A 26,517-nucleotide genomic window follows, 5' to 3' on the forward strand; every position below is an offset into this window, starting at 1 on the left:
CAGATGTAGCTTGAAATCCTCGTATGATACATATTCAGTGCTGTCAATGAAAAGAAGTGATATGTAACATCGTGTGTCCTGTGCTGCATTTGTCGCTGTTACTGATTTAGTTCAATCAACTTTAAGATTCTCCACTGATCTGATATTGATGACCTATTCTGATGATAAGTCATCAGTACCTAGGTCCCAGAAAACGCCTTTAAAGGGGTATTCCCATCTAGAATATTGGTAGCATATCGATAGGATATGCCATAAATGTCTGATAGGTTCAGATCTCACCTCTGGGATGCACTTCCATCTCCAGAACAGGGCCCCAATGTGAGCAGAGAGCAAGCCGTGCATGAGCAGCCACCTTCCATTAACTGATATGGGACTTCTGAAAACAGCTGAGCGGTGGCTATTTTCGGAAGTCCCATGGTGGTGAAAGGAGGGGCTGCTACACTTGTGCAGCAAGTGGAGAATACGTTGTGCTGACTGGCAATAGACCTTTCAGGGAAATTTCCCAGTGGGCCGGTGCCCAGGGGTCTACCTGAGCCCTCCTCACAGTCGTCCAGTGGAATTTTTTTGGGATGAATTTTGTGCTGCTAGGAGCAATATTTTGTGATGGACTGTGGTATTTGGCTATTTTGGGAGGTATTGTGTGCCGCAAGATGGTACTGCTGGCCTGCCTACTTGTGTTAGCCCTGCCTTCCACCAATTTGCACCCGACTACAAAATGAGGCCACTTTTTTTCCCCAGGGCCACTTTAAGTTCCCAGTCCACCCCTGGCAAGTACAGTGTGCTTTCTGTTCACTTCAGAGCCAGGTTCTTGAGGTAGGAGCGGGTCTCACCTCTGGGACCAGCACCTATTTGACATTTGAGGCACATAGTACATAAGGCCGAAAAAAGACATTTGTCCATCCAGTTCGGCCTGTTAACCTGCAAGTTGATCCAGAGGAAGGCAAAAAAAAAACAAAAAAAACTGTGAGGTAGAAGCCAATTTTCCCCACTTTAGGGGAATAAAAAATTCCTTCCCGACTCCAATCAGGCAATCAAAATAACTCCCTGGATCAACGACCCCTCTCTAGTAGCTATAGCCTGTAATATTATTACGCTCCAGAAATACATCCTTTAATGTACTCACCATCACCACCTCCTCAGGCAGAGAGTTCCATAGTCTCAATATATTGAAGAGAATAGGGCCCAATACTGACCCCTGAGGTACTCCACTAGTGACAGTGACCCAATCTGAGTGTGTACCACTAATAACCACCCTCTGTTTTCTATCATTGAGCCAGTTACTTACCCACATACAGACGTTTTCTCCCAGTCCGAGCATTCTCATTTTATATACTAACCTTTTATGTTCTACAGTTTCAAATGCTTTGGAGAAGTCCAGATATACGACATCCATTGATTCGCCGCTGTCAAGTCTAGAACTTACCTCGTCATAGAAACTGATTAAATTAGTTTGGCATGACCGATCCCTCACGAAGCCATGCTGATATGGCGTTATTTGCTTATTTCCGTTGAGATGCTTTAAGATAGCATCTCTCAGAAAACCTTCAAACAGTTTACCCACAACAGATGTTAAACTTACCGGCCTATAGTTTCCAGGCTCTGTTTTTGGACCCTTTTTGAAAATTGGCACCACATGTGCTATGCGCCAATCCTGTGGGACATTCCCTGTCAGTATAGAATCCGCAAATATCAGAAATAAGAGTCTGGTTATGACATTACTTAATTCCCTTAGGATACGAAAATAGGATAATACATCCTATTAATATGTCCATAAATGTTCCAGTTAATATTATTTCAGCCCAAAATTATCTCCTTTTGCTTTGCCTCAGGAACACAGAATTATTTGGACCTTGCGTAGTTCCATCAGGTAAGTCGCCATGATATTTGCATTTGACAAAGTCTTCTAAGGAATCTATCATTTTAGGACTCAATTTTATTGTATATATTTGTGAATCAACGCATTAAGAGGACAATGTCGGATCAGTATATTTCTCGTAGGTCGAATTTACATATATGCCAGCAATTCTTAATGGGATGATAGATGACACTGGACCTTCTCCCAAAAATACATTATTCATTGTCCAAAGCTGACCAGGTGCTTTGTGTGACCCAGCCTGTCATACCACTATCATCCCATAGTCCAGTAGAGAACAGATAGATCAATTATATACACTACACACCCTGCTCAACAACTAGTGGATTTTCCAAGAGATTTACAATGAAATTACCCCAAAACATCTATATAATTTAAGTTGGTCCTACAGTAATGTGCATCAAGTGAGGGTCCTTGAGTGATTTTTACTTTACGTGCTGTAGATACTTGTCATGAGCGAATAATAATAATCTGGTGGTAGTTTGTAATAGACACCGTTTTCCGTGTGGGTTCTGATGGCCATCAGTCCATGATACCCATCCATGAATGTCCCCTGCTCAGCGGTGTGTTCCACAGTGAGAGTATACATGCGGGAGACCTTCATTAGATTCACAGTATTCAGCCAGGCCTTACCCAAGATAACTGCTTGTAGCTGGAATGAGACCTCCTGCATGACTCCTTCGCAGAGCTGAAGCATGTCCTGCACCATCAGCTCTGTATAACCCCCGTCCAACCGTTCTATGGGCCAGCCAGGAGCAATCGTAACAGCTGAAAAGATGGCGTTGATGCTACCGATGAAGTCTTCTCCATAGATATACCCAGGTGTACTGAAACTCTTATATGACACATCCATACCAATCCATACTGGAAGATATAGGCTTTTCTGGTCATTTAGTCTCTTCAAGGCATGGAGTGTCTCGTTGAGTGAGACATGGTCTTTTGGCTTCAGAAAAACTCCCCAAAGATTTTTGTTGCTATTAATCAGCTTCAGAAGATCTTCCAGTGGAAATGCTGCTGATGACTTGGCAAAGATCACCACCGGTGATCTTGATTGGACTTCTACATGAAGGGTAAGCATTCCAAAACTACCTATATAAGAGGAAGGACGTTGTCAATATTCCAACAACTTAATTAAACAGTCTTCCTGTAAGATCATTTGGTAGAGCATCTTCCTGTGCATAGATTAAGTCCATCTCGTAAGGAAAAGCTTAGGGTACTTTTAAGTTTTCCGGTATTGAGTTCCGTCAATACCAGAATAAAGTGCTTCAGTTTTGTCCCCATTCATCGTCAATGGGGACAAAACTGAACTGAACAGATCAGAGTGCTCCAAAATGCATTCCGTTACGTTTAGTTGCGTTCCCATACCGGAGCGAACCGCAACATATTGTATTTTGCTTTCCGTCCCGGGGATGCGGAGCAAAACGTATCCGTCATGACCCCAATGCAAGTCAATAGGGACGGATACGTTTTCTCTGGCACAATCTGCCACAATAGAAAACTGATCCGTCTCCCATTGACTTTTAATGGAGTTAATGACGGATCCGTTTTGGCAATGTTAAAAATATATTAAAGATAATACAACCGGATCCGTTCAAACGGATGCAGATGGTTGTATTATCAGTAACGGAAGAGTTTTTGCTGATCCCGGCCGGATCCAGCAAAAACGCTAGTGTGAAAGTAGCCTTAGAAAGGCCATTTTTTTCATCAGCATGCTCTTCTCTTCTATACTATAGCCTAAGTCACGGGCTTGTTTACTGACATGCATCAGCCTGATTATTTTTTTTTTTTAGAATATTGATATTACCACTGAGGGCACGTTCTGGATGTTGCACTACCCCACGATCAGGGGTGCCATATTAAAAATGGCTGTAATGCCTGAAGCAGGGGAGTAAGAGGTAGAAGCACAAATTAACTATGTAGTTTAAAGGGTTGTACCAAGTTTTAAAGTTATGCCATATCCACAGGACAGGGGATAACTGACTGTTCCCGAGAGCGGGGGTCCTGTTCCTCTGTTCTGAATGATCGTAGGTTCGAGGATGAGCCCTGCAACTCCATTCATTTTCTAAGGGGCTGCCGGAGATAGCCAGCTATTTCTGGCAGTCCCATAGAGAAAAAATAGCATGGCAGGGTGCATGCTTGACCTCCTGCCCCTTCAGGAGGGAAGAATGGGACCTCCATTTTCGGAATCAGTTGTGGTCCCAGCGGTCGAATCACACGCACTGTTCAGTTAGTTGGATGGGATAGGGAATAACTTTCACAACCCCTATAATGCCTTGATCATGCAAATAGGGACTGTGGTAAGGTATTGCATGATCCTATACTGCATGTTCATAGGGGGGGGGACACACCAAAATTTGAGGTTGCAAAGTGAGACGACAAAAACTATTTACTTTAAGGGACCCCTAGTATTGAACACCACCCCCACCTGTTGCACATACATATTATATAACCTGCAAATATGTTCCCAACACAGGAACAAGAAAAAACATACCCATAAAAGTATCAAAAAATATCAGTTTATTACACAGAATCGGAAAAAAAAATATATAAAACACCATATATTGAGGATAACAATGTCAGAAATAGATAACAATGACCTTAGAGCTGTAGGGAAACACTGGCCTTCCGCCCTACTGCCCCTGAAAAGAATGTATTACATGCAATGATGGCCAGTTCGCATTGTTCACCCGCGAACACATGCGGGCTGCCATCTTAACTCGCAAGTCCGGCGATGCACAGGTAAGCCCTTACCTGTGCCTGAGCCGCGAGCAGGTCTGAAACAAATGCGGTCACCGGGAGCAGGCAGTTCCGAGAACAGCCCGATGAAGGCCCCCGGCGGCTGTTCTCTGGACTGCCTGCTCCCGGTGACCGCATTTGTTTCAGACCGGCTCGCGGCACAGGTAAGCCCTTACCTGTGCATCGCCGGACTTGCGAGTTAAGATGGCAGCCCACATGTGTTCGCGGGTGAACAATGCGAACTGGCCATCACTGATTACATGCCCCAAAAAGAAGGGCTTACAGGTGAGACTAGATAATAAAATTCAGGTTACATATAACCAAGCCTATATCCAGTTACATAATAATATATAGAAGGGACGTCCCATAATGCACATACAGCACTAAGGTCATTGTTACCTATTTCTGACAGTGTTATCCCCGATTTATGGGGTTTTATATATATTTTTTCGATTCTGTGTAATAAACTGATATTTTTTGATACTTTTATGGGTATGTTTTTTCTTGCTCCTGTGTTGGGAACATATCTGTAGGTTATATTTTACTATTGATTCATCAATATCAGATCGGCGTGTGTCCGACACCTCCGCCGATCAGCTTCATGAGAAGACGGTGCGCGGCATGTCTCCGTCTCTCTTCCTGCTCACTGCTGCTGTCTATGGCAAAGCAGCAGCTGATCGGCGGGGATGCTGGGCGTCGGACCCCCGCTGATCTGATAGGAAAGGCCTTTAAGTCTCTATATCATGTAAGGCCTCCTGCACACGACCATAGGTGTCCCGTTGCCGTATTGCGGACCGCCCTTTCCGTGTGCATTTCGCATGACTGATGCGGATCCATTCACTTCAATGGGTCCGCAAATCCAGAGATGCGGAACGGAAGTACTACGGAGTGCTTCCGTGGGGTTTCATCCCGTACTTCCATTCCGCAAAAAGATAGAACATGTCCTATCTTTTTTTGCGAAACGGCCGGATTGCGGACCCATTAAAGTTAATTGGTCCGCGATCCCTGCGGCTGCCCCACGGTCGGTGTTCGTGCATCGCGGCCCGCATTTTGTGTGCAGGAGGCCTAAGTCATACAAGGCTGGTCTCTTTAAGAAGAGCCAGTACCCTACCTTAACAGTCTGAGTGGAAAACACTAAGGAGGGAGTCACGGGGGAGCACAACTTGTGCTTAGGAAAATTAATATTGATATTTGTACAAAACACAAACCGGATAGAGTCAGATAGAGTTAATATTAACTGTGGATTGTTCCAGTTACTACAAGGTGCATTTTGAGACCATAAACAGAACGCTCTGACATCATGACCCCCACGCCAGGAGACACTTTTCTTACTTGCTAAAAGATTCTGTACTGTGGAGATGTTTTCTTCTGCATCAAACCATTTCACCGATATTCCATCATGATCGTCGGGGTGAAAGTACATCTGAAGACTGCCCCCGGTGTAGAACAGTTTCCTCCTGCTTGTATTCACTTAAAAAAAAAAAATACACACAAGTCAAATCACATGCGGCGTCACAAACTTAAGCTGCAGGCAGCGCTCGGGGAGAACGCCGTCAGCGTGTAAGCTCAATGTGGGTACAGGAGAGTAACACCTAGGCCGCTTTCACACAAGAGTATTTGCAATCCATATGGGGCCCAGATTTTATGTACCGGAATCCGCTGCTAATGTCAAAGGGTCGTCTCACTTCAGTAAATGACATTTATCATGTAGATAAAGTTAATACAAGCCACTTACTAATGTATTGTGATTCTCCATGTTGCCTCCTTTGCTGGATTTATTCATTTTTCCATCACATTATACACTGCTCGTTTCTATGGTTACAGACCACCCTGCAATCCATCAGTGGTGGTCGTGCTTGCACGCTATAGGAAAAAACACCGCCCCCTCTGGTGGCCGGGACAGTGGGAGCGCACATAGGCTGGTGCTTTTTCCTATAGTGTGCAAGCACGGACACTGCTTCTGGATTGGAAGGTGGTCATGACCATGGAAACGGGCAGTGTATAATGTGATGGAAAAACGAATCCAGGCAGCAAAGGAGGCAATATGGACAATCACAATACATTAGTAAGTGCCTTAGGGTACTTTCACACTAGCGTTAGAAGAATCCGTCAGGCAGTTCTGTTGCCGGAAATGCCTGCCGGATCCGGAAATCCGTATACAAACGGATATCATTTGTTTGCGGATCCGTCTAACAAATGCATTGCAATACCAGAACTGTCTCTCTGGTGTCATCTGGAAAACGGATCAGTTTTTCTGGAACACTTGGTACCGGATCCGGCATTAATACATTCCAATGGAAATTAATGCCGGCATTCCGGCAAGTGTTCCGGAATTTTGGCCGGAGAAAATACTGCAGCACGTTGCAGTATTTTCTCCGGCCAAATACCGTAAAAGGGATGGAACGGAAGACATCCTGATGCATACTAAACGGATTGCTTTCAAATCAGAATGCATTAGGATAAAACTGATGCGTTTTTCTCCGATATTGAGCCCCTAGGACGGAACTCAATACCGGAAAACTTTAACGCTAGTGTGAAAGTGCCCTTAAATTAACTTTCTCTACATAATAAATTCTATTTGCTGAAGTGAGACAACCCCTTTAACGAATAGAGCTATTCACGTGGGCGTATAATTTCCATCAGTATTTTAAATCTGCAGCATGTCTGCGTTTTGTGCGGATTTCTTTTCCAAATACACCCAGTACAGTCTATGGGAGTGCCTCAAAAATGCAGGGAGGAAAGAATACGTATGTAAATCGGAAACAATACTGATGGTATATCATCAGGAATCCGTGCGTAGTCCAGAGCCAGAATACGGACTGATTTCAGTTTGTTCGCGTGAAAGAGGCCTTGGGGACGGCTACATGTTCAGGATTCCTGATGCAAGTTTGGAAGTCGAAACCGGGAGTGAATTCCCAGAAGAGGAGAAGTCGTATCTGTCCTCTATACTGACTCTCCTTTTATGATCCACTTCGGATTTTGGCTTCCAAAACTGCATCGAGAAACCTGAATGTGTGGATATACCCCTAGGCCAGGTTCAAACGTGACTGAAAATACAGAGGAAATATCTGCTCTGCTCTGTTTCCACAGCAAAAAAAGCAACAAAACCGCAAGTATTCATTCACGTGTGAATACAGCCTTAGGCCTCTTTCACACGGGCGTGGGCGCCCCGTTTCCGTATTGCGGACCGCATTTGGGGATCTGCAATACACGGGTGCGTTTCAGTGGGCATTCCACATCACGGATGCGGACCCATTCACTTGAATGGGTCCGCAAATCCGGAGATGCGGAATGGTGCGGAACAGAAGCACGGAACGGAACCCTACAGAAGCACTACGGAGTGCTTCCGTGGGATTTCGTCCCGTACTAACGTTTCGCAAAAAGATAGAACATGTCCTATCTTTTTGCGGAACGGCCGGATCGCAGACCCATTCAAGGGAATGGGTCCACGATCCGATGCGGCTGCCCCACGGAGTGTGCTCGTGCATTACGGCCCGCATTTTGCGGGCCGCAGCACGACCACGGGGTGCACACGCCCGTGTGAAAGAGGCTTAAGGTGCCGCCATCCAAGCAGGTTTTTTGATGCCATATTTGAAGCCAAAAGCAGGTGTGGATCATAAAAGGAGGAAAAGAACTGTAACAGAGTGGTGTTACCATTTCTGCACCTTGCTACTGTCTTTATTGGTCTAACCTCATGTCATCTTATGCATTTATTTCAGGTCCTCCATGCTGTGCATTTTTTTTATTATTTTTTTTGGGAGGGGGGGATAAATCATACTTATAAATGTATAGTTAATATGGAGAACAAAGAAACTAGTTTCGATCTCCCTGTTTTGAATAATCCCATAACCTCCCCAATTGCGGTGGTCCTGGATAATACGTCCTGTGCTGGAGTGTGGGTTACAAACTTGGATTGACAAAGTAATAAATCCATTCCAGCACAGGATTGTGCACAACCTCCAGAAACCCATCCCACACGTCTCAATCATGATGATGGCTCCCATGATTAAAAAAACATTTAGGGTTTGAAACATGTAGGATGCACCCCTGGAGGCCGTGCACAACCCTGTGGAATAAAGAATTGTTTTTATGACAATAGTATTTTATGAAATTTTAGAGTATCACCATACACAATTTCGTCTGTGCATCTATTTACGCATAGTAAAAGACATCCCATGTTATTGAACAAGTTTTTGCTTACAGTTATGAAGGAAATATGTACTAGAACATACACTCACCTAAAGAATTATTAGGAACACCATACTAATACGGTGTTGGACCCCCTTTTGCCTTCAGAACTGCCTTAATTCTACGTGGCATTGATTCAACAAGGTGCTGATAGCATTCTTTAGAAATGTTGGCCCATATTGATAGGATAGCATCTTGCAGTTGGTGGAGATTTGAGGGATGCACATCCAGGGCACGAAGCTCCCGTTCCACCACATCCCAAAGATGCTCTATTGGGTTAAGATCTGGTGACTGTGGGGGCCATTTTAGTACAGTTTGAAATGATTTGAGCTTTGTGACGTGGTGCATTATCCTGCTGGAAGTAGCCATCAGAGGATGGATACATGTTCTCATTCTGTTTACGCCAAATTCGGACTCTACCATTTGAATGTCTCAACAGAAATCGAGACTCATCAGACCAGGCAACATTTTTCCAGTCTTCAACAGTCCAATTTTGGGGAGCTTGTGCAAATTGTAGCCTCTTTTTCCTATTTGTAGTGGAGATGAGTGGTACCCGGTGGGGTCTTCTGCTGTTGTAGCCCATCCGCCTCAAGGTTGTGCGTGTTGTGGCTTCACAAATGCTTTGCTGCAGACCTTGGTTGTAACGAGTGGTTATTTCAGTCAACGTTGCTCTTCTATCAGCTTGAATCAGTCGGCCCATTCTCCTCTGACCTCTACCATCCACAAGGCATTTTTGCCCACAGGACTGCCGCATACTGGATGTTTTTCCCTTTTCACACCATTCTTTGTAAACCCTAGAAATGGTTGTGCGTGAAAATCCCAGTAACTGAGCAGATTGTGAAATACTCAGACCGGCCCGTCTGGCACCAACAACCATGCTACGCTCAAAATTGCTTAAATCCCCTTTCTTTCCCATTCTGACATTCAGTTTGGAGTTCAGGAGATTGTCTTGACCAGGACCACCCCCCTAAATGCATTGAAGCAACTGCCATGTGATTGGTTGACTAGATTAATGAGAAATAGAACAGGTGTTCCTAATAATTCTTTAGGTGAGTGTATATACAAACATTGCTGGTATGAGGTTACTCATGTTCCAGACTATTAGTAGGAACATCCGGATTGTGCATCCTTGGATCCGAATCTCTCTATATGAGGAATTTGGTAAATGAGTGCATAGACAAAAGACATTAACAGCATATAACGAAAAGTAAAGAGAAAGGGGTACAACGAAATCGTACACTCTCAGCGTTCCCCCAGTAGCACTCGCAGAATTTACTTGCTGGGAATAGTGGCAAAAGTAGAGGGGAACCAAATTTGCCAAGCGGACACAAAACAAGGATAAGTATGCTATCATCTTTTCATAGGCACATGACATATTTACCAGGTCCGCAACTTCTTGTATCTCGTTATAACCAATTTAGTGGATAAGAGGACATGAGCTATAACATAGCGGGTTTGATGTGGATAGTCTACAATGTTAAGAAATAGCAAGAATAGTTCCGGGGAGGGGGTTTTATGCCCTTTTGTAAGAGAGGAAAGGAGGCCAAAAACCTCCTTCCACTAACTCTGGACCCAGGGACATGACCAAAGGATGTGGGAGAGTGTACCCCTTGCCCCACACCCCCTCCAACACAGGTGAGAGGTTCCCGGGTATATATGGCTGAGCCTATCCGGTGTAAGGTACCACCTAAGCATTGTTTTCATAGCCGCTTCTTAGTGAGAAATACAAGTAAATGTTTTTGATATCAATGAAAGAGATGATGACCAGCTATCAGCCGGGATTACTCTGCCTAGCTCTTTTTCCCAGGTAATAAATGGAGTAGACTTGCCAAACTTTTGTTTGGAACCAATAATGGAATATAAAGGTCTTAAACCTCTCAATGTAGGCCCCTTAGTATTCCAGAAATCAAACATTTCTTTGCACGCTGAGACACGAAAAGGCTTCGTGGTAGGAATTGTTGGTGTAAAGTAGAAAACAATTTAAGCCTTGAGGACTCAAAAAGTAATGCTACTGCGGAAAGGCCATTGGTTACCCACATTTCCAAATCTATATCCGGAATATAAAGGTTCAAAGTCTCCAATGTGGCCTGTGATTGGAGGGAAAACTGAGTTGTGGGACCCTTTGAGTGGAAGGATTTCCATAGTGAAATAGAGGGGGAAAGGAAGCTTGGGAGGGTTCCAAGAGAGATCGATGGGTCTAGAGCGGCTAGGAGTAGGGCTTTTAAGTTATGCCCGGAGAGATAGCCGTTTCTATGTGAATCCAGTGGTGTTGTACATCCCCCTCCCACCATTCTCTCAGAAAACTCATGTGTGTGGCCGGATAGTAATCATATACGTTGGGTAATCCTAGACCCCCCGCTTTTCTATGTTTGTTGAGCAGTCTATATGCTATCCGTGGACGTCTAGGAGTCCATATGAATGGATGAAGCATTCTATAAATCCGGGTGAAGAAGGAGGGTGGCAGGGTAATAGGGACTGTCCTAAATTTACAGTATATAGTATTTTCGGGAGGGATGAGGATTTTACATTAATAGGTAGAGCTTGAGATTTTTTCTCGTTAACCTTGTAAAAGGAATAATTACCAAATTGACGAATAATATTCATCACTGCAGGTAATGACTGTTCTGAGGAGCTAAGAGTTAGTATAGCGTCATCCGCGTATCATGATAGTTTATGTTCTCTGTCTCCTATCTGAACGCCTTTAACTCGGTCTGAAAGGCGAATAGCCTGGGCTAGGGGTTCTATTGACAGAATAAATATAAGTGGAGAAAGAGGACAACCTTGTCGGGTGCCATTGGTAATTGTAAATGGCGGAGGGTTAATGTAGGTAGCCATTACTGGCTTCTTAGATGAAGATTAAGGCGATTTAATGTCGCTGGGTGCCAGAGCTCTCACTTTAACCACCTCCGGACCGCCTAACGCAGGATCGCGTTCCGGAGGTGGCAGCCCTGCGCAGAGTCACGCATATACGCGTCATCTCGCGATGGCCGAGATTTCCTGTGAACGCGCGCACACAGGCGCGCGCGCTCACAGGAACGGAAGGTAAGAGAGTTGATCTCCAGCCTGCCAGCGGCGATCGTTCGCTGGCAGGCTGGAGATGTGTTTTTTTTAACCCCTAACAGGTATATTAGACGCTGTTTTGATAACAGCGTCTAATATACCTGCTACCTGGTCCTCTGGTGGTCCCCTTTGTTTGGATCGACCACCAGAGGACACAGGTAGCTCAGTAAAGTCCCACCAAGCACCACTACACTACACTACACCCCCCCCCCCCGTCACTTATTAACCCCTTATTAGCCCCTGATCACCCCATATAGACTCCCTGATCACCCCCCTGTCATTGATCACCCCCCTGTCATTGATTACCCCCCTGTAAAGCTCCATTCAGATGTCCGCATGATTTTTACGGATCCACTGATAGATGGATCGGATCCGCAAAACGCATCCGGACGTCTGAATGAAGCCTTACAGGGGCGTGATCAATGACTGTGGTTATCACCCCATATAGACTCCCTGATCACCCCCCCTGTCATTGATCAACCCCCTGTAAAGCTCCATTCAGACGTCCGCATGATTTTTACGGATCCACTGATAGATGGATCGGATCCGCAAAACGCATCCGGACGTCTGAATGAAGCCTTACAGGGGCGTGATCAATGACTGTGGTGATCACCCCATATAGACTCCCTGATCACCCCCCTGTAAAGCTCCATTCAGATGTCCGCATGATTTTTACGGATGCACTGATAGATGGATCCGATCCGCAAAACGCATCCGGACGTCTGAATGAAGCCTTACAGGGGCATGATCAATGACTGTGGTGATCACCCCATATAGACTCCCTGATCACCCCCCTGTAAAGCTCCATTCAGATGTCCGCATGATTTTTACGGATGCACTGATAGATGGATCCGATCCGCAAAACGCATCCGGACGTCTGAATGAAGCCTTACAGGGGCATGATCAATGACTGTGGTGATCACCCCATATAGACTCCCTGATCACCCCCCTGTCATTGATTACCCCCCTGTAAAGCTCCATTCAGATGTCCGCATGATTTTTACGGATGCACTGATAGATGGATCGGATCCGCAAAACGCATCCGGACGTCTGAATGAAGCCTTACAGGGGCGTGATCAATGACTGTGGTGATCACCCCATATAGACTCCCTGATCACCCCCCTGTCATTGATTACCCCCCTGTAAAGCTCCATTCAGACGTCCGCATGATTTTTACGGATCCACTGATAGATGGATCGGATCCGCAAAACGCATCCGGACGTCTGAATGAAGCCTTACAGGGGCGTGATCAATGACTGTGGTGATCACCCCATATAGACTCCCTGATCACCCCCCTGTCATTGATCAACCCCCCTGTCATTGATCAACCCCCCCTGTCATTGATCACCCCTCTGTAAGGCTCCATTCAGATATTTTTTTGGCCCAAGTTAGCGGAATTTATTTATTTTTTTCTTACAAAGTCTCATATTCCACTAACTTGTGTCAAAAAATAAAATCTCACATGAACTCACCATACCCCTCACGGAATCCAAATGCGTAAAATTTTTTAGACATTTATATTCCAGACTTCTTCTCACGCTTTAGGGCCCCTAGAATGCCAGGGCAGTATAAATACCCCACATGTGACCCCATTTCGGAAAGAAGACACCCCCAGGTATTCCGTGAGGGGCATATTGAGTCCATGAAAGATTGAAATTTTTGTCCCAAGTTAGCGGAACGGGAGACTTTGTGAGAAAAAAATTAAAAATATCAATTTCCGCTAACTTGTGCCAAAAAAAAAAAATTTCTATGAACTCGCCATGCCCCTCATTGAATACCTTGGGGTGTCTTCTTTCCAAAATGGGGTCACATGTGGGGTATTTATACTGCCCTGGCATTCTAGGGGCCCCAAAGCGTGAGAAGAAGTCTGGTATCCAAATGTCTAAAAATGCCCTCCTAAAAGGAATTTGGGCACCTTTGCGCATCTAGGCTGCAAAAAAGTGTCACACATCTGGTATCGCCGTACTCAGGAGAAGTTGGGGAATGTGTTTTGGGGTGTCATTTTACATATACCCATGCTGGGTGAGATAAATATCTTGGTCAAATGACAACTTTGTATAAAAAAATGGGAAAAGTTGTCTTTTGCCAAGATATTTCTCTCACCCAGCATGGGTATATGTAAAATGACACCCCAAAACACATTCCCCAACTTCTCCTGAATACGGCGATACCACATGTGTGACACTTTTTTGCAGCCTAGGTGGGCAAAGGGGCCCATATTCCAAAGAGCACCTTTAGGATTTCACAGGTCATTTACCTACTTACCACACATTAGGGCCCCTGGAAAATGCCAGGGCAGTATAACTACCCCACAAGTGACCCCATTTTGGAAAGAAGACACCCCAAGGTATTCCGTGAGGGGCATGGCGAGTTCCTAGAATTTTTTATTTTTTGTCACAAGTTAGTGGAAAATGCTTATTTTTTTTTTTTTTTTTTTTTCATACAAAGTCTCATATTCCACTAACTTGTGACAAAAAATAAAAAGTTCCATGAACTCACTATGCCCATCAGCGAATACCTTGGGGTCTCTTCTTTCCAAAATGGGGTCACTTGTGGGGTAGTTATACTGCCCTGGCATTCTAGGGGCCCAAATGTGTGGTAAGGAGTTTGAAATCAAATTCTGTAAAAAATGACCTGTGAAATCCGAAAGGTGCTCTTTTGAATATGGGCCCCTTTGCCCACCTAGGCTGCAAAAAAGTGTCACACATCTGGTATCTCCGTAATCGGGAGAAGTTGGGGAATGTGTTTTGGGGTGTCATTTTACATATACCCATGCTGGGTGAGAGAAATATCTTGGCAAAAGACAACTTTTCCCATTTTTTTATACAAAGTTGGCATTTGACCAAGATATTGTTCTCACCCAGCATGGTTATATGTAAAAAGACACCCCAAAACACATTCCTCAACTTCTCCTGAGTACGGAGATACCAGATGTGTGACACTTTTTTGCAGCCTAGGTGGGCAAAGGGACCCACATTCCAAAGAGCACCTTTCGGATTTCACAGGTCATTTACCTACTTACCACACATTTGGGCCCCTAGAATGCCAGGGCAGTATAACTACCCCACAAGTGACCCCATTTTGGAAAGAAGAGACCCCAAGGTATTCGCTGATGGGCATAGTGAGTTCATGGAAGTTTTTATTTTTTGTCACAAGTTTGTGGAATATGAGACTTTGTATGAAAAAAAAAAAAAAAAAAAAAATCAGCATTTTCCACTAACTTGTGACAAAAAATAAAAAATTCTAGGAACTCGCCATGCCCCTCACGGAATACCTTGGGGTGTCTTCTTTCCAAAATGGGGTCACTTGTGGGGTAGTTATACTGCCCTGGTATTCTAGGGGCCCAAATGTGTGGTAAGGAGTTTGAAATCAAATTCAGGAAAAAATGAGGAGTGAAATCCGAAAGGTGCTCTTTGGAATATGGGCCCCTTTGCCCACCTAGGCTGCAAAAAAGTGTCACACATCTGGTATCCCCGTACTCAGGAGAAGTTGAGGAATGTGTTTTGGGGTGTCTTTTTACATATACCCATGCTGGGTGAGATAAATATCTTGGTCAAATGACAACTTTGTATAAAAAAATGGGAAAAGTTGTCTTTTGCCAAGATATTTCTCTCACCCAGCATGGGTATATGTAAAATGACACCCCAAAACACATTCCCCACCTTCTTCTGAGTACGGAGATACCAGATGTGTGACACTTTTTTGCAGCCTAGGTGGGCAAAGGGGCCCATATTCCAAAGAGCACCTTTCGGATTTCACAGGTCATTTTTTACAGAATTTGATTTCAAACTCCTTACCACACATTTGGGCCCCTAGAATGCCAGGGCAGTATAACTACCCCACAAGTGACCCCATTTTGGAAAGAAGAGACCCCAAGGTATTCGCTGATGGGCATAGTGAGTTCATAGAACTTTTTATTTTTTGTCACAAGTTAGTGGAATATGAGACTTTGTAAGAAAAAAAAAAAAAAAAAAATCATAATTTTCCGCTAACTTGTGACAAAAAATAAAAAGTTCTATGAACTCACTATGCCCCTCACGGAATACCTTAGGGTGTGTACTTTCCGAAATGGGGTCATTTGTGGGGTGTTTGTACTGTCTGGGCATTGTAGAACCTCAGGAAACATGACAGGTGCTCAGAAAGTCAGAGCTGCTTCAAAAAGCGGAAATTCACATTTTTGTACCATAGTTTGTAAACGCTATAACTTTTACCCAAACCATTTTTTTTTTACCCAAACATTTTTTTTTTATCAAAGACATGTAGAACTATAAATTTAGAGCAAAATTTCTATATGGATGTCGTTTTTTTTGCAAAATTTTACAACTGAAAGTGAAAAATGTCATTTTTTTGCAAAAAAATCGTTAAATTTCGATTAATAACAAAAAAAGTAAAAATGTCAGCAGCAATGAAATACCACCAAATGAAAGCTCTATTAGTGAGAAGAAAAGGAGGTAAAATTCATTTGGGTGGTAAGTTGCATGACCGAGCAATAAACGGTGAAAGTAGTGTAGGTCAGAAGTGTAAAAAGTGGCCTGGTCATTAAGGGTGTTTAAGCACTGGGGGCGGAAGTGGTTAAGCAGCCATCAGCCTCAGCAGCTAAGCCCACACACTGTGCATTGCTAATGTTATGTAACGGTTCATGTAATGTGTCTGGTTCACCAGCAGGTGGCAGCAAACACGGCAGTGCTATACTTAGATAGAATGGAACCTTCCATTCCATTTTAACCCCCCTCTGGAGAGAAGTGGACGAGCCCTACTTCCTGCAGTAAGGGTGGGGACCAGTTAGCTTCAGTCTAGTTTACCCCCAGCTAGGGGAAGGGTGTGCAGGGGCACGTCTCTGCTGGCCATGGAGGCCAAAGCTTAAAGCCTCAGGAGCCAGAAGGAAAGTTCCCTGGCATAACCTAGAGTCAGACTACAAAGTGAAGTGCAGCATACAGAAGCTGGGTTATACAGCCAGCCTGTCAGTACAGCAGAGTCAGAGAGAAACAGAGATATAGCAGAGTGGAGTTTGCCTGCCAGTTTCATGCTAAAGCCTGCTGGAACCAAGACAAAGCCTGTAAACCGTTCTGGAGAACGTTTATGCAAAGTAAAGCTGCCATTGAACTTCATCTCAAGGTCTGGACTCAAGTTATTATTTTATCCCTCAATTATTCCCCCTATTTATTGCTGACACACATAAAGAGACATTTTAGGCCGCACTATACCACTCGGCATTTCCTACACCTGGGACGCGTTATATAGAGGGCCCTAGAGGGAGGCGCCCGTTGCAGAATTAAGGGAGATACAACTTTATTTTTTAATCCATTCCTGAATTTGGCTTCAAAAACTGCACCAAAAACCTGAACGTTTGGCAGCACCCTTACAAATGGAACAGGTACACGGAACTGTGTATGCACCGTGTTTCTGACCACACCTGATGGAAATCATTGACCAAACACTGATGTGTGAATAAGACTATAAACGGAATCTTCTGAATCCACAAAACTACCGTATATATCAATCTCATACTTAGGGCTCATTCAGACGGCCGTATTTCTGGGTCCGCATCCGTTGCGCAATTTTGCGGAACGGGTGTGGACCCATTCATTTCAATGGGGGCTGCAAAAGATGCGGACAGCAGACAGTGTTCTGTCCACTTACGTAGTTCAGTTCCGCAGCCCCGCAAATATATAGAGCATGTCCTATTATTGTCCACAATCGTGGACAAGAATGGGTTTTTCTATACAGGACTGGCTTCTGCAAAATGCAGAATGCACACGGCCGGTTTCCGTGTTTTGCGGACCGCTAAAACAGATACAGTTGTGTGAATGAGCCCTTACCAGGGTTTCAGTTGGTAAAATTGGGGCATGTAAGCCCCACCCATAGGAGCTCCTCTGCCCCCACTTGGGAACACCCACTTATGGGTGGTGTTTATGCTAACCCTGTCCATTTTCGGCCTGGGACACAATAAATTTGTTGGGACTGTTTCTGAAAATCAGGGACAGTCCCGCCAAATTCAGGACACTTGGCAACTATGCAATCTGCTCCTTCTTTATAGATGGGTGTAACCAATCGTTACCAAAGGTATCCCTACACAGTCAGCACTGATTGGACAAGGTCAGATGGCGATTATGAGGTTGTAAGGTTATGAGATTATATGTATGTTTTTTCGTACTGCTTGATTCGAATAATTTCTTTCTTTTCCTTTATTGTAGACAATATCGACTCGCTGATCTGCTATTTTCGATATTGTGAAAATCCTATGTTATATGTGTTCCCATGCTATAGTGAAACCAAGAAATCGGTTGGTTAATTAATTTTTGTTCCCGCCCATAAGGAGGTGGATGATTGCAACATATTGGCGGCTTGCCGGATTTTCTACTGACAGACTGTGCAGGGACACGCCCCCAACTGGTAACACCCATCTGAACTTCACCCATTAAACTGCGTGCAAGAATAACACAAGAAATAGAATCATAAGAAAAGACGCTCCAGAATTGTCACTTCATGTGGAAAATAATTACTTAGTAAAACGGACCTGTCAGGAGAGGGGGCAGGTCCTTCCTCTTTTATCTTGCCACATTACATACACTCGACTGATAACTTACATGCTTGCTGTTTGAATTCTGATAGCAAAGGATCGTAAATGTCATAATAGATCTCCTCAGGGCGACTGTTATCGCGGATGAACAAAAGGTCGTCCAGTTGAAGAGGGTCTGAACTCCCCTGCCATAAAGTCAGGCTGTACCTGTGTAGATAATAAAGCAGTTATCACGCTGATATCATCCCTGATGTGCTCTTGAGTAACCTCGCACAGATCAGTCCCTCGTACACTGTGCAGTAATAATGCATTTTGTTTGGCGCAAAAAAAGCGACCCCGCAAAAATTTGACCATTTTCAAGATCTCTGCTTGCTGTCAGGGACCATCATTGGTTGCTTCCAGTCTCGGCCATGCGCTCAATTTATTGGTAAATTGCCAGTTGTCAAAAAGCTGTATCTTGTAATGAGACATGCACCTTTGTGTCCATCATGACCGATTCCTATTTATTGACAGCAAGCAGAGATCTTGAAATACATAAGGAATTGATACAGTGGTGGTCATTTACTAGAGACCAGTGTTTCACAAGCCAGTCTTAGTAAAAACCCTATCGCAGGAAGATCTTTCTAATGTGTTAAGAGGTGCACGCCCCATTCACATGACCGTATTTTTGGTCCGCATCCGATCATCCGCATCGCACACAGACCCATTCATTTCTATGAGGCTGCAAAAAAAACCGGATAGCACACCATGTGTTGTCCGCATCCGTATGTCCGTTCCGTGCCCCCCCAAAAAAATGATAAAACATGTCCCATTCATGTCCATTTTGCAGACAAGAATGGGTCCGCAAAAAACAGACGTTTGTATTTTTTGCAGATCCGCATTATGCGGGTCGGAAAATACATACATTTGTGTGAATGCACAAGTTTGTCGCATCTCCTGCTGAACATGTGCCAGAGCTAAAATCCACTCCAGCCAGGAGGTGTAACGTGTGCCAGTTTTCAGGCGTTGTTAAATGAGTCGGGCTGCGGAGTTCCCGCTCACTTTTTAGAAAAGTTGTGAGGGAGTCGGAAAAAGTCAGTAAAATGTTGTCTAAAACAACTTTTGCGACAAAATTTGCAACTTTTCTACAACACCAGTAAACTGGGCTAAAGCCGCTGTAAATGACTCCCACTAAGTATTCTCAATTGTATAACGTTTCATTACCCCTTTAATTAAAGGGGTTTTCCACACAAAATATATCTTATCACCTATTCACAAGAAAGGTGATAAATGTAAGATTGCAGGGGTCCCCACCGCTGTGCCACGGGCCAGAGAGGTGAAAGAGGTGTGTTTTTCTGGGCACATCGCAGAGGGGCCTGGGCACTTGCTGCGGTAACGCCGCCCCTGGGCACTTGCCGAACCTCATTAGCATAAGTTTAAAAAGCCTATTTTTCAAGATCTCGGCGAGGGACAGAACAAATAAAGGTACCATTGTAATGTGGGCAAAGGAGTCTGTAACCTGATCTGAGTGGTCTAAAAGGCTCAGATTAGGTGACAGACTCCCTTTAAAAAAGTTTTTAAAAATATATACACTGAACAAAAATATAAATGCAACACTTTCGGTTTTGCTCCCATTTTGCATGAGCTAAACTCAAAGATCTGAAACATTTTCTACAGACACAAAAGACCCATTACTCTCAAATATTGTTCACAAAGCTGTCTAAATCTGTGTCAGTGAGCACTTCTCCTTTGCCGAGATAATCTATCCCACCTCACAGGTGTGGCATATCAAGGTGCTGATTAGACAGCATGAATATTGCACAGGTGTGCCTTAGACTGCCCACAATAAAAGGCCACTCTGAAATGTGCAGTTTGATCACACAGCACAATGCCACAGATGTCGCAACGTTTGTGGGAGTGTGCAATTGGCATGCTGACTGCAGGAATGTCTACCAGAGCTGTTGTCCGTGCAATAAATGTTCATTTCTCTACCATAAGCCGTCTCCAAAGGCGTTTCAGAGAATTTGGCAGTACATCCAACCGGCCTCACAACCGCAGACCACGTGTAACCACACCAGCCCAGGACCTCCACATCCAGCATGTTCACCTCCATGATCGTCTGAGACCAGCCACCCGGACAGCCGCAGCAACAATCGGTTTGCATAACCAAAGAATTTCTGCACAAACTGTCAGAAACCGTCTCAGGGAAGCTCATCTGCATGCTCGTCGTCCTCATCGGGGTCTGGACCGGACTGCAGTTCGTCGTCGTAACAGACTTGAGTGGGCAAATGCTCACATTCGATGGTGTCTGGCACGTTGGAGAGGCGTTCTGTTCACGGATGAGCCCCGGTTTTCACTGTTCAGGGCAGATGGTGTGTATGGCGTTGTATTGGTGAGCGTTTTGCTGACGTCAACGTTGTGGATCGAGTGGCCCATGGTGGCGGTGGGGTTATGGTATGGGCAGGTGTATTTTCTGGACAACAAACACAGGTGCATTTTATTGATGGCATTTTGAATGCACAGAGATAGGCCTCATGCACACGACCGTTGTGTGCATCCGCGTCCGTGGTTCCGTTTTTTTTCCGCGGACCCATTGACTTTCAATGGGTCCGTGGAAAAATCGGAAAATGCACCGTTTGGCAGCCGCATCCGTGATCCGTGTTTCCTGGCCGTAAAAAAAATATGACCTGTCCTATTTTTTTCACGGTCAACGGTTCGCGGACCCATTCAAGTCAATGGGTCCGTGAAAAATCACGGATGCACACAAGATAGTCATCCGCGTCCGTGATCCGTGTCCGTTTTTCCTATAATTTTCAATGCAAACTTGACTTAGTTATTTTTTTCACTTTTCATGTCCGTGGATCCTCCAAAAATCAAGGAAGACCCACGGAAGAAAAAACGGTCACGGATCACTGAACAACGTAAATCCGTTTTGCGGACCGCAAAAAAAAAACGTCCGTGTGCATGAGGCCATACCGTGATGAGATCCTGAGGCTCATTGTTGTGCCATTCATCCACGACCATCACCTCATGTTGCAGCATGATAATGCACGGCCCCATATTGCAAGGATCTGTACACAATTCCTGGAAGCTGAAAACATCCCAGTTCTTTCATGGCCAGCATACTCACCGGACATGTCACCCATTGAGCATGTTTGGGACGCTCTGGATCGGCGTATACGACAGCGTGTTCCAGTTCCTGCCAATATTCTGCAACTTCGCACAGCGATTGAAGAGGAGTGGGCCAACATTCCACAGGCCACAATCAACAACCTGATCAACTCTATGCGATTGAGATGTGTTGCACTACGTGAGGCAAATGGTGGCCACACCAGATACTGACTGGATACTTTTTTTTTCAATTCCCACCCATTTGGAATTTTTTTCCCACTTCCCACTACTTTGTATGCAACAGTAAATGGTATCCTAAGCATTCATCAAGCTATGTGAACGGAAAAATAAAAAAGTTATGACTCTAGGAAAGCGGGGAGTAAAAAACAAAAACGGAAAATCGCCTGGTCCTCTAAGGGCTAATGGTCATGTTTGGTCCGCATCACAGACCAAAATAGCGCATTTCTGTGATTTTTCTAGTGACCCACAGTGAAAAATTACTCATAAGGCCTCATGCACATGATTGTATCTGTCTTGCAGTCCACAAAACATGAATAACGTCCGTGTGATGTCCGTTTTTTTACGGACCAGATGAGTCCATGGTCAGCATTTTGCGGCCAAGAATAGGACATGTTCTATCCCTTTGCAGAATGGACACACGGATACGGACGGCACACAGATCACATCCGTGTGCAGTCCACTTTTTTTGTATGCAGACCCATAGAAATGAATGGGTCCGTGTGCAATCTTCAAAAAAAAAACAGATCAGACACGGATACAAAATACTGTTGTGTGCATGAATAGAACATGTCCTATTCTTGTCCATTTTGCGGACAAGGACGGGCATTGTTACAATGGATTCGCAAAAAAAACTATGTAACATGGACGTCACACGGATGTCATCCATTTTTTTTATTGTGGATCCGTGTTTTAAGGACCGCAAAATACATACGGTCGAGTGCATGAGCCCTTATAATGTAATAACTTTTGTAAATAGACCTTAAAATCAATGGGTACATCTGCTGTCCGTGGAGACAGATTTCGTGCGGAGTAATACAGTATCGGCAAAGTGTATGAGATTAGACAAATTACGGAAACAGGTGTAAATGTTGGGAGTGGAGTAGTTTCTCGCTCCAGGTGCACGGGCAGCCGTAGGTGCGCCTGATTTATAATGAGGCGCACATAAAACGCCGGTCTTTGTAAATGACCCCCATAGAAAGACGCAGCGTGACCTATAGTGGATATACTGCTATGTCTGTGCATTGCTTTATGCATGTAAAGGGGTTCTCCACTGCTTTATTTCAAAAACAGCACCACAGCTGCCCACAGGTTTATTGCAGTATTAGGCTGCGTTCACACGAGCGTGTCCGGATTAGTTCCGGATGCGTCCCGGTGTGTTGCGGCAAACCCGCGCGAGTAGGAATGCAATTGCAGTCAGTTTTGACTGCGATTGCGTTCCGATGTTCAGTTTTTATCGCGCGGGTGCAATGTGTTTTGCACGCGCGTGATAAAAAAACGACTGTGGTACCCAGACCCGAACTTCTTCACAGAAGTTCAGGTTTGGCTTCGGTGTTGTGTAGATGTTATTATTTTCCCTTATAACATGGTTATAAGGGAAAATAATAGCATTCTGAAAACAGAATGCTTAGTAGGTGATCAGTTGAGGGTTAAAAAAAATTAAAAAAATTAACTCACCTTCTCCGTTTGTTCGCGTAAGTCCCGGTCTCTTCTTTACTTCTCAAAAGATGAACTATGGGCTAAAGGACCTTTGGTGACGTAAGATCACATGCTCCAATCACATGGTCCATCACCGCGGTGATGGACCATGTGATTGGAGCATGTGATCTGACCGCGGTGATGTACCATGTGATTGGAGCATGTGATCTTACGTCACCAAAGGTCCTTTAGCCCATAGTTCATCTTTTGAGAAGTAAAGAAGAGACCGGGACTTACGCGAACAAACGGAGAAGGTGAGTTAATTTTTTTTATTTTTTTTTAACCGTCAACTGATCACCTACTAAGCATTCTGTTTTCAGAATGCTATTATTTTCCCTTATAACTATGTTATAAGGGAAAATAATAACATCTACACAACACCGAACCCAAACCTGAACTTCTGTGAAGAAGTTCGGGTCTGGGTACCACAGTCGGTTTTTTATCACGCGCATGCAAAACACATTGCACCCGCGCGATAAAAACTGAACATCGGAACGCAATCGCAGTCAAAACTGACTGCAATTGCATTCCTACTCGCGCGGGTTTGCCGCAACACACCGGGACGCATCCGGAACTAATCCGGACACGCTCGTGTGAACCCAGCCTTACAGCTCTCCCCCGTTCCCTTCAATGGAGCTGTGCACAACCCATGGACAGGAGTGGGGCTGTTCTTGGAATAAAGCAGCCATGTTTTTCTAATCCTGGACAACCCCTTTAAGACCTGTATGTACATGCATCGGAGACCTCCACAATCTGCTCACCGGTCAGATTGCTTCAGGAGCCAGTAGAAATTCTGCCATGCTGAGCAGGTGAGAACGGCCCGAGCTGGGAAAGTGATTCTTTGAGTGAGACCTTTCACAAGATTGTACATCTTCTTCACCATTTCACTGGAGTAAGTTCTGTTGGAGATGATAGGTGGTAAGTATAACGTCACCCAGCCCGGAGAGATGGTGATGTCTGGGAACCTCTCTTGGATTAGGTTTAGAAACCTGCAATTATACATTATATGGGTTTTATCAGATGAAAGTCTGCTTTCTTCCAGAAACAGCGCCACACTTGACAATGGGCTGTGTCTGGTATTGCAGCTCCATTAAATGGGGCTGAGCTACAATACCGGATTTTGCCCATGGACCAAAGTGGGTGACATCCTTCTATCAATCAGCTATGTATTAAAGTTCTCTTATGTGCTACATTAGATATTTTGGAAGAGATTTATCAAAACTCGTGTAAAGTAGAACTGGCTTAGGCTACTTTCACACTTGGGGTAGCCTTTTCCGGCAGGGTGCTCCGGCGGGGGAACAGTTTGCCGGATCCGTGCTACCGCAAGTCCACTGTGCTGGCGGAAGTCTGCTCTGGCACCATTCACTATAATGGGGGCGGGCCGGAGGTCCGGCCGCAGCACGGCAAACATGCCGAGAGGCTGCCATACAAAAACCACAGTGTTTAGAATAAAACTACAGCAAACTGTGGTTTTTGTATGGCAGACTCTCGGCACATTTGCTGTGCTGCGGCTGGACCTCCGGCCCGCACCCATTATAGTAAATGGGGCTGGAGTGGACTTCCTCCAGCACGGTGAACTTGCGGCAGCACGGATCCGGCAGGCTGTACCCCGCCGAAACACCCTGCCAGAAAAGGCTAGGTGGAATCTGATTGGTTGCTATGGGCAACTAAGCCAGTTTTCTGTTACACCAGTTTTGATAAATCTCCCTCTTTATCTCCTTGAGATTTATCAAAACTGGTGTAAAGGAACACTGCCTTAGTTTCCCATAGCAACCAATCATGTTCCACTTTTTCGTCTTTCAGAGCTCCTTTGGAAAATGAAAGGTAGAATCTGATTGGTTGCTAAGGGCAACTAAGCCAGTTTTACTCTACAACAGTTTTGATCAATCTACCCCAACTGGGAAGACTTATCAACCTGGTGTAAAGGAAAACTGACTTAGTGGTCCATAGCAACCAATCAGATTCCACCTTTCATTTTTCACAGATCCTTTGGCAAATGAAAGGTAGAATCTGATTGGTTGCTATGGGCCACTAAGCCAGTTTTCCTTTACACCATGTTGATAAATCTCCCCCATACTCATTTTTGGAAGATGTAAGGCAGCTCTCACCTGCAATAGTAGAATCACCAGAGGTGCACGGATGCCGCTCCTGGATGCGGTATATGCAATAGAAAAGAGAAGAAAATCCGGCTCTCTTCGGTGAAAAATTGAAAAACTTTATTCCAGCGAATTAAAATCCAAACAGGTGTACATGAAACAGTCAATGCATTTCAGACCTCAAAGAAATGTGGGTCCTTCCTCATGACAAACATTGTTTGTCATGAGGAAGGACCCACATTTCTTTGAGGTCTGAAATGCATTGACTGTTTCATGTACACCTGTTTGGATTTTAATTCGCTGGAATAAAGTTTTTCAATTTTTCACCGAAGAGAGCCGGATTTTCTTCTCTTTTCCATACTCATTTTTGCCCAATTTTACCACTTAGATTACAATAAATATATCACCAGATACTAACTGTGTTGCGTTTACTCCAATTTCATGGTTGACATTGGGACCTGCCAAGATGTCTGCATTTAGCCATACAGGGCGGTTAATGGGAGTCCTGGAGGACGTAGCAAGTAATATGTCAAGCGATGGGCCAACGGCTTGGATACTCTTGAAGTCCAACTTAATACCTACATGGGAGAAACCGATAACATGGCTATTAATGAGACGAAAACAGTGGGCCTTCATATGAATAATGGCAGCTGTTTGTCACGTAAATGTGTCCCTCAAATTCAAGTCCACAAAAACAGGGCTACTTTCTTCCAGAAACAGCACCACTCTGATCCATGGTCCATTAAAGTGGACATGTCAGAACTGTAATACCAGACATAACCTATGGACAAGAGTGGCGCTGTCACTGGAAGAAATCAGCCATGTTTCTCACCTATTGCAACTCCTTTATCCTAAAGACAAAAGTAATGATTTAGTCTGGTTTCGAAAACCCAGTTTCAAATACTTAAAGGGAATGTGTCATCAGAATCCATTGTTTAAATCATGTTAAACATATGTTTAAAGAATCTGTGATGATGTTATTTTACATTTTTCATGTCCATATCTATATAAAAAAAAAAACATAAAATCCTGCAGTTTTTGCACTGGCCACTAAGCCTAATAATAGGCACCTCTTCTTTACTGCATCACTTTACTGCAGTAATCTGCCTATCATTACAGGCAGGATTGGAATGACACATATCACCTGTATACACAGATAACACAGGATCCACCAATTACATTAGGTCATTGTCAAAGCTTATATACTCCCTCCTGACCTCTGCACAGGTCACAGAGCA

General features: G+C 44.4%; 1 protein-coding gene across 2 annotated transcripts in view; it reads right to left on the bottom strand.

The window, feature by feature from the left end:
* Nucleotides 1-1,764: 1,764 nt before the first annotated feature.
* The window catches only part of FAM151A (family with sequence similarity 151 member A), a 45,528-nt gene continuing 20,775 nt past the window's right edge, over nucleotides 1,765-26,517 (bottom strand). For both annotated transcript variants that reach the window (XM_040406980.1, XM_040406978.1), the window contains 5 exons: nucleotides 25,698-25,857; nucleotides 23,945-24,172; nucleotides 18,445-18,584; nucleotides 5,942-6,079; nucleotides 1,765-2,962 (listed from right to left, as the gene is read on the bottom strand). In XM_040406980.1, the coding sequence (XP_040262914.1) occupies nucleotides 2,304-2,962; nucleotides 5,942-6,079; nucleotides 18,445-18,584; nucleotides 23,945-24,172; nucleotides 25,698-25,857 (1,325 nt within the window). In that variant the 3' untranslated portion in view covers nucleotides 1,765-2,303. The remainder of the gene's footprint in view (nucleotides 2,963-5,941; nucleotides 6,080-18,444; nucleotides 18,585-23,944; nucleotides 24,173-25,697; nucleotides 25,858-26,517) is intronic.

Source organism: Bufo bufo, chromosome 9, assembly GCF_905171765.1.
Source record: "Bufo bufo chromosome 9, aBufBuf1.1, whole genome shotgun sequence".
Lineage (NCBI taxonomy): Eukaryota > Metazoa > Chordata > Amphibia > Anura > Bufonidae > Bufo > Bufo bufo.